At 39.2% G+C, this 8,789-nt stretch overlaps 1 protein-coding gene and 1 non-coding gene across 2 annotated transcripts; one reads left to right on the forward strand and one right to left on the reverse strand.

Annotated features, from left to right (window-relative positions):
• Positions 1–258: 258 nt before the first annotated feature.
• On the forward strand, positions 259–6,505 carry LOC125017517 (chymotrypsin-like protease CTRL-1). Its single transcript, XM_047600794.1, has 6 exons — positions 259–376; positions 2,690–2,710; positions 3,543–3,705; positions 4,168–4,427; positions 4,609–4,754; positions 4,960–6,505. The coding sequence occupies exons 1-6, from the start codon at positions 322–324 to the stop codon at positions 5,347–5,349; spliced, it is 1,035 nt and encodes a 344-aa protein (XP_047456750.1). The 5' UTR covers positions 259–321; the 3' UTR covers positions 5,350–6,505.
• An 899-nt stretch (positions 6,506–7,404) lies between these two features.
• On the reverse strand, positions 7,405–7,487 carry trnal-uaa. Its single transcript has one exon. It is a non-coding gene; the product is annotated as a tRNA-Leu (tRNA).
• Between the last annotated feature and the right edge of the window lie 1,302 nt (positions 7,488–8,789).

Below are 8,789 nucleotides of genomic sequence, written 5' to 3' on the forward strand. Positions count from 1 at the left end.
ATAGGCAGATACTTATCCATCATCAGTACCATCAGAGAGGCATATGACTGGCCCCAAATTTATTCTGCAGCAGGACAAAGAAGAAGTTAAGAAGACAGAAGTTATTGCTGTACTATACGTTAACTATGTGCATGCTGATGTCAAACACAGGAATGAAGACCGTCATGTTCAACTTGATGCCTTTTCTTTCTAACTTTGGATCATGTCAGCAATCAGTGACAAGAAGGCAAATGATTTTTTTTTTGCGTTAATGGGTGGAGCAAAGTGTGTACATTCTATGCATTTAAAGTTGAGGGTAAGGTGAAAAAGGTTTAGTTAAAAATGGCTCAGCAGTTCGCCTGTGGTGTCATTGCGACGATCGCTCTCTTGTGCGCAGGTGAGAAAAAACATTTAAGTTTTATTTTATTTTATTAATGAGGCTTAAATCAAGGGAGCGTGGATGGTGAAATATTCTATGTGGCATCCACCTTGTAAGCACTGCATTTCAGTTATGTTTTTCTAAAGTAATGAACACCTTTTCTGCATCAAAAACCAAGTTGAACGAGCTGAAACAAGGTCAAAACTAGGTTAAAGGAGCGAAATATGTAAGCTGATGTGGAATTTTACAAATACTCTTTAGATGTAATCATGTTTCAAATTAGTAATTAACCTATTGAGTTCGGTTAATTACTGCAGTGCCTATGACCTTAAATAATAGATATAATATACTGCATACATTTATATTCTGTTTAACCTTACAGTGTCTTCAAACTAATCTGAACATGGAAAAATTTATATTCTTTTCATGCTTTAATTCTTTGCAAGGATCAATATGTCAACATTGAGAAAATTTTAAAGTATTCAGATATTTGACTAGTGAGGAGTAGGTAAAGATTTCGCGTAACACATTACAGTATATAATGGTGCAGCTCGTGTTATGTGCTGTTTAAAAAATATTCAACTTGGATGATGTGGCAACTTTAGTGAAAAAAAAAAAAAAAAAAAAAAAAAAAGTCTCAACAACAGCCACCCTTCCCACGACCTGGATCTCTGTGTTCCAATGTGTATGGTATGTGAAAAATGGGTAACACTTTCTATGAAGGTTGTATTTATAATGCCCTATGAATGCACTCATAATGTTTTATAAGGTGTCTATAAAGCATTATAATGGTCATTATTACCATCTATACATATTCACAAGTCGTTATAACCAACTTCATGATGCATTATGACAACTGGTTACAAATGATTATAATTTTAATCTGAATAGTGCATTATAAATATGTCAATATCTGCCTAGTCACTTGTTAGTTTTATAATGCATCATAACTACTTTGCTTTGCTAAATGTGTATAGTGATGCATAATGACTTTTGACTTCGCCTACAGTGCTTTATGTCTGTAGTTATAAGTCTATGTAATAAAGTTATAATAATGAATACATCTCCCCACACTGTTATAAACAGCTATGCAATATCATAAGTTCTATTTGTCAGCGCTAAGTAAAGTGACAAGAATATGACACTATTATTAACAGATATAAGTTACTATGAGTAATTAAAAGGTGCAATGAACTAAGTCCTGAGTCTGGCATCTTTACCCCATATGCACAATGTTAATATCATAGGTGTTATTTGTCAGCTTTAGGTAATTTAGTGCAAATGAGGTGTTGTGGGTATAAGACTATTATAAACAAATATGAGGCACAATGAAATGAGGTGCCTGGACAGTAAAGACAAAAGGAATGCATTTAGTTCACTTTATTTTCATTTAAACCAACACACATAATCAGAATGATTATCAACGCTCTGAGCACATTACACAAACACATGAAACAGGTCACAAATGTGGCACGGCGTGGTCCTAGAGATGTGGCTCTTAAAAGTGCCTTTGGGTTGGTGAGGTGATTCAGGGTCAGAGGTCAGATGATTTGACAGCAACTACAAGAAGAACAGAGGCAAATCTTTAGTGCTCTAGCTGGAGCCTTCTAGTTTGTTTTTATGCAGAAAGGTTTGATTGAAAACAAATAAACAGATCAGGTTTTTTTTGTTTAAAGCAGCCTAATGAAACATTATGTTACCGCATATCGTGCAGGCAGCGCAGATTACCCGTAGGTGACTTAAGCTAGCTAGACGAAAGTTACCAGACACGGCTAGTTTTAACTCACAAATTAGATCGTTTTCATATTCTTGCGTTTAATGATTGAAACCATTCGAAATCATTGCTTTAATATGTAAATGATGTGCTTCATGTAAGCAAAGTAAGGCATTAGCTCAAAAAACATTAGCAGGACAGAGAGACGATACCTGTCCTGGAGACGACTCAGGAGAAAGGAAAGAAAAGCCGCTTTACGACTAGTACATACAGTCAATGCTTTACGACAGTGGGAGGAGCTGGGGACGGAGGTGTGTGGGTGGGGTCAGAGGTCAGGGGTCATGGACTAAGGAATGACATTTCTACAATAATAATAATTTTAATAAAAACGATATCAAAATAATATCTGACGGCATTCAATAAATGCGGACATTATAATGCTTTATAGACACCTTATAAAACATTATGAGTGTATTCATAGGGCATTATAAATACAACCTTCATAGAAAGTGTTACCGAAAAATGTTTTTCTCTCTCTCTCTCCGGTAATAAGTGTAAGTCCTCCTATGCTATGTCCTGAACTTGTTTAACACTTGTACCTGTGTTTCAAATTTCAGGATGCCATTCACAGGCACCAGGTAAGCAATAAAAGAAATATCCCACTAAACCGTTCATGTAGAATAAAAAAGTCAAAGAATAGAGTGCACCGTTGTACTTTATTTGCACTCTATAAGAACCACAACTCTTCATTCACAAGAATATGGAGCTGTAAAATGTCTTGGACAATCAATTTCATGGATACCATACTCATATGTAGGGGTGGGCACTGAAAACGATTATTCGTTGTTTGCCAACTGCCATAAAACAAAAGAAGAAGAAAAATCTTTTCGTCGAAGGGCGTCATTCACACCATGTGGCAACAAGAAAAACGCAATGGCAGAGAAACTTAAATGATCCAAAGTGTGGCTTCACTTCACCTGAAGGGACCGAAACAGCACTGCTGCAACTTATGCAGCAGCGTAATTTCAAGCAAGGACGGCAACACCACCAACATGCTGAAGCATTTGTCAGTGATGTATGGCATTAAATACAGTGCCATGTGTTCGACAATCTCTGGTCAAGAATTACGCTAAGTCTCAGCAGAGCAGTGCTAGTGAGGATCCATTGACCAATTTCCTATTTGTTTACTTATACAAGCTTTTATCTCTTTTTTGGAAACTCAATACAATTTCTGTTGTTTACACGAAACAACAAAAGGCTACTTTTTCTAAACCAAATATTTACAGGAATTGATAAGGATTCGATAAAGAATCGGATCAATAAAGAGAAACGATAATGGCATTAGTATAAATAAAATCCTATCAATGCCCATCCCTACTGCCCTATGGATAATTATGTGGAGGTGAGTCATGCATGAGTATAAGAACGAGTTGCACACTTTTCTAATTTATCTCTTGGATCCTTTGTCAGAATGCGGCAGATCTACAATCAACACCAGAATTGTGGGAGGTCAAGGTGCACTTGCTGGAAGCTGGCCCTGGCAGGCCAAGTTATACAATCAAGGACAATACTCCTGTGGAGGGTCTCTGATAAACAATGAGTGGGTGCTGACAGCTGCTCACTGCACGCCAATGTGAGGAGTCATTGTTTGAAGTGCTTTTAAATACTATTTCCATATCAATGGAGAATTGAGTCAAAGTCAAAGCCAAACCATACTGATGCAGTCAGTTGGTAGTCACGTACTGCAGTCTTCTATTGAATAGAACTTCATCCTTGCGTTCAAGACGCAAATAAAGAGTTCCCTTGAGATTGTTAACGGACAGACAAACACACTAAGAGATGGACATACATACATAAAGCCTAGGGTCACAGTAAATGCTACCGCAAAACCCACCTATGTGATCTTGTAGCGCTGTTAGAGCATTTGTTTAATCCAAGAAGCCTTTCCCCTAACACATTAACATACACACAATGAGTACACAGCGAAAGTAGAATGACATGAAATCCCTGTCCCAGACCAATCACAAGGTAATTCATCTAGTACCGGGTGTGAACTGGGCTCTGAAGCATTAACTCTCACTTTTTGTTCTTCAAGGTATCATCTGAGTGACATAGTGGTCTTCCTGGGCCTCTACAACCACTCAGCTGTGAGCTCCGACGTAGTGTCTCGGACACTTAAGCAGACCGTGATCCATCCTGGATTTGACTTTCTAACATTAGAGAACGACATTGGTCTCCTGAGGCTGTCGGCCCCCGTCAATTTCACATCCTACATAAAGCCAGTCTGCTTAGCCTCAGAAAATAGCAGTTTCCACTCTGGGATTAGCAGCTGGGTGACTGGTTTTGGTGTTACTGGTAAGCACTGCACACCAGGAGTCACTATACGAAGTATTTGATGTGCGTGGCCATTTTGCTCATAGAAGAACAACAAAAAGCAAAGAAACAAAAAGCGACAAAAGCTTTTTTTACAATATTGCTGCTGGTTTATTTGGAGAGATTTCAGTACTAAGAGTTTTTTGTAACCTCTCCAATTTAGATTCTGGTTCCTTCACCGACGTTTTGCAGGAAGTGAATGTACCAATAATGGGAAACAACGAGTGCAGATGCTATTATGGATCCAGTGAGATTGCAGACTCCATGATCTGTGCTGGACTTGAAGCTGGAGGGAAGGATTCGTGTTATGTGAATACCCTTTTCTGTATTTCTATATTTGTTATGTAATGGAGAGCAGGATCCTGAATAATCCTTTAATTATTGTTTGTTTTGCCCCAGTTGCATCGATGATAATGTTAACATTAATTTACAGCTAGTTCTCATGATGTAGCTGTGCGTGGCAGCTAAGTTGTCTTTCCAGTGAAGCTAGACCATTTGTTTCCTCTTTTTACAGGGAGACTCAGGAAGCCCACTCATGAGCAAAAAAGATGATGTCTGGGTCCAGAGTGGAATTGTGAGTTTTGGCCTTGGCTGTGGTCTGCCTAGGAAGCCGGGAGTCTACACTCGTTTGTCTGAATACCAGACATGGATCAGTGAAAGCATCGAAGGCACAGCAGCAGGCTTTGTTACCTTCACATCCCCAGGCACTGACAGTGACTTAAACTTTACGTGTTCAACACCACTACCTCCCACTACCCGCTACCCCACCACAGTCACTCCTACCAGTCACACTGACTCTGGGAAGGATTGTGACAGTGTATTTGACAGTGGACTAAACCTGGTCCACTTCACTTCGCTCACCTCTCTCTCCCTTCTTGTTCTTTTATTTCATTTTATTGGTTGATGGTGGCGGAATGTAACCTGTACCCCAGTACCCAGTAATGCTCTTGAGTGCAAATCTGAGATTAGGGCAGGGTGATGAGGCCAAAACATATATATTTTTTGGCAGGTTTGTTAGGAATTCACAAATTTTCATTCTTAAAACTACGTTTCGGAACTAGAGGTTCCAATCAGTATCGGGCCCAAAACCATTCCCTCTAATGTCTAACATTTCTTCTGTATTAGTGGTGGTAGGCTAGCTTTAAAAGTGTACAGAAAAAAAATTAATTCCACTATGGTTCATAAGATTAGTGTAATAACTCATCTTTCAGATGATGTAATTTTGTGCAAAATTCTATTTTCGAGTAAATCCCGGGTGAAAGTGTGATATTATTTTTCGCATTGGATAGTGTAGGTGCACACTATCTGCATATTTTGAGTTGGAGTGAGCAGTTTTGTGACTTTTTAGAGAGTTATTATCTAGTGTGCAGTTGCAAGAGAGTTAGTAAGGGACATGTACGGCGTCTGCCTCACCTTCCTTGGGCTTATCATCTTCCTCCAAATCCTGGAATTCGGGACCTTCTTCCAAGTACGAGGGCTGCGATGGAGGAGTTTTGTCCGCCACCACCGACACAAAACTCTCCTCCGTCCCTCCTTCACTGTTATCCAGATCCCAGTGATCCATCACTTAGCCTAGCTCAGTACGTACACACACACACACACACACACACACACACATGTACACCTTTAAAGCTGGAAAAATGTGAATGAGCTTATGATGTTGGATAACCTGTCCATTTCTGGAGTAGAGAACAGGTTTTCTACAACCAACAAATGAGTTACTCTCTCCCCCTATTTAGCATTGGCATTCCTGTTTACTGGACTTACAGTTGCACAGTTGCAAGTATCTCAAGGCACACAGTATCCACTAACATCTCACACACAAGAATATGGGTCTTCTGTCTACGAACAGAGTGGTGAAACTGAACTTTTACTACAGTAATGTACTTTAGTAAAACATTTGAAGCATGTCTATGAGATTATATGTTTTTTTATATATGTTACTATTACATAGTATACTGTTATCACAATATGATGACTTGATTTAAACCCTTTCGTCTTGTTCTATGGTGGAATCATGGTTCCCATTTAAGTTTCATGAATAAAGCATAACAAGCACAGCATTTTGTTTCTTATTTTTACCTCTTTCAGGCAGCAGAACAATCTGGAAACACTTTTCACGGTCAGTTTACTTTTTTAATGGAAATAGCTTTGGCTAGAAATGGGATTATTCAAGACAAAAGCAAAAAGTTGTAGTGTGTAAAACCAAAACAAAGTGCTGTCCTTACACCCCACCCAAATGATTTGATAATAATCAGTTAATGGACTAAACTGAGGCTAATTTCCCAGAGACATCGGCAGCAGGCATCATGTGAATATTGGACCCAGAGTCTGTGCAGTATGGTCTGAGAGTGGAGCCACCTGGAGCCGCGTTATCTATTCCCCACCCACATCCACTTGCCTTTTCTTTTTATTACATCTGCTCTGCAATACCTTCACCAGTTACAAAAAATGTTGGATTATACACTTATTTTTTTATTTACTCCTACTCTCACGGCCCTTTGGGACCACTCTTATGAGTGATGGAAGTTATCATGAGGTCACATCCCATTTCTATAGCATCACATAGTCACGCTTGACACTTGAACATGCATCAGCACAATATTATCTACCTAAATTTTGGCGCATATGTTTGACTAATGTTTTAGTTTCGCCCAAGCCCCATCCACTAACATGCAGCCAGGCACCAGGAAAAGCTCTATTTGCTTTGTCTCTTTCATTATACATTTACAGTCAGTTGACCTTTTGTTGCTTTTGTGATACTGTATTCAACCCATCCAGTCGTTCACACAGTACTGTTTTACAGTTGGAACAGTGAGCTGCAGTCTCTAAAGACCATGCCCAGGGAGAAACCTAAGGGTTAGTTGCTTGTTCAAGACACAGGCGGAGGTGAACCCGGTACCCTCCAGTACTAAGCTGCATGTCTAACCACTTCCGATAATACCAAAATATCCTTCCCTACCAGGAGTGGGATTTGAACCCACGAGGACTATTGTCCATTGGATCTTAAGTGCAACGCCTTAACCACTCGGCCATCCTGGTACTTAGGGCACACACTCCAACACACTCCAGGGTCGATCAGGTAAAACATTACATGCACTCCAAGTTTCCAAATGTGCCTGAGCACTCATGCGGCTGGGTTTATGTGTGTTTGCAACACCCTTTGTGTATCATAATGTCCTCATGTTTGTTAACTCTCTCGGAAATAAAATCTAATTGGGCTGCGTGTACCTTATTTTTTCTTTTTTTCCACTCTCATGTTCTGCGTGGCTGGTTGGAAAATTAACTAGCAAGCAGCCTGAAGCAAGAGAAATTATCTTGTTATTATTCTGTGGCTGTAATGATGTTTTCTTATTTTTATTCTTAGAGCTGTAAATTATGTCTTTATGACCTTTTCTCTATAAATGTCTTTAAGCCTGACTTTGAGGCAACAAACATTATTAATTTCCATGATATAAATGGAGTCCATTTCTGTGTACTCCCCTTAATTTTTATTACTGAACAGCATTATTTACATTCTTTCAAACAGTACAGAGGGAGAATAGATGTGTCCGTCCAGTTATCCTGTGTCTAATTTGTGTCTCTTTATTTGCTTCTCCTATACTCTGGTTAAAACTCATTCAGACTAGAAATATCGCGAAAACATTTTGTTTGGCTCTCATGAGGTGGTTTTACAAACATATTGATATACAAGTGTGTCGCAAAAGTGCAATGGAAACACTTTTATTTCCCCATCCCCCTGTCACCGGAGATGGCGCAGGGGGTCATGTGATCAGTTCATATGAAGTATATTTTCTTCAAAGTGAAGCTTAACTTGGCAAGAATGTGAGATATCACAAGACTGGACTTCACAAGATTTACAGTTAATTCGCAAAATACCTTTCAGTGGAAACATGTACAAAGAGTAATTATACTCAAAACTTTGGTTGTTAATTGATTACTCCCCATGACAGGTCACATGCACAATAATGGCACTGTCAGTGGATCTGAACCAACAGCAAAAAGAAATTCAGTGGAAAGATCAACCGGATAGTAAGTTACTGCATACCACGTACTGTGATCCGATTTCAAGTTGTGGCTGGGGACACGTGGAGACATACAGCTCTGGAATTATTCTGAAATCAGCCTCTTTAATCTTCTTTAATCTACATGTATGACTGGAAAAGTATGAAAATCTCTGCTGTGGTCATCACTGTCCTCTTGCAATTGGACCAGCTCGATGGCAAAAATAGTTCTAGAAGTATTTCAAAAGTAACTGGAATCAAAAAAGAACTTTCAACGATGCTGTTACCTGGAAGGCAGGGGAAGTGTATTTCATATGCTTCCTTCTCTCTCTCTCTCTCC

Source organism: Mugil cephalus, chromosome 1 (genome assembly GCF_022458985.1).
Source record: "Mugil cephalus isolate CIBA_MC_2020 chromosome 1, CIBA_Mcephalus_1.1, whole genome shotgun sequence".
NCBI lineage: Eukaryota > Metazoa > Chordata > Actinopteri > Mugiliformes > Mugilidae > Mugil > Mugil cephalus.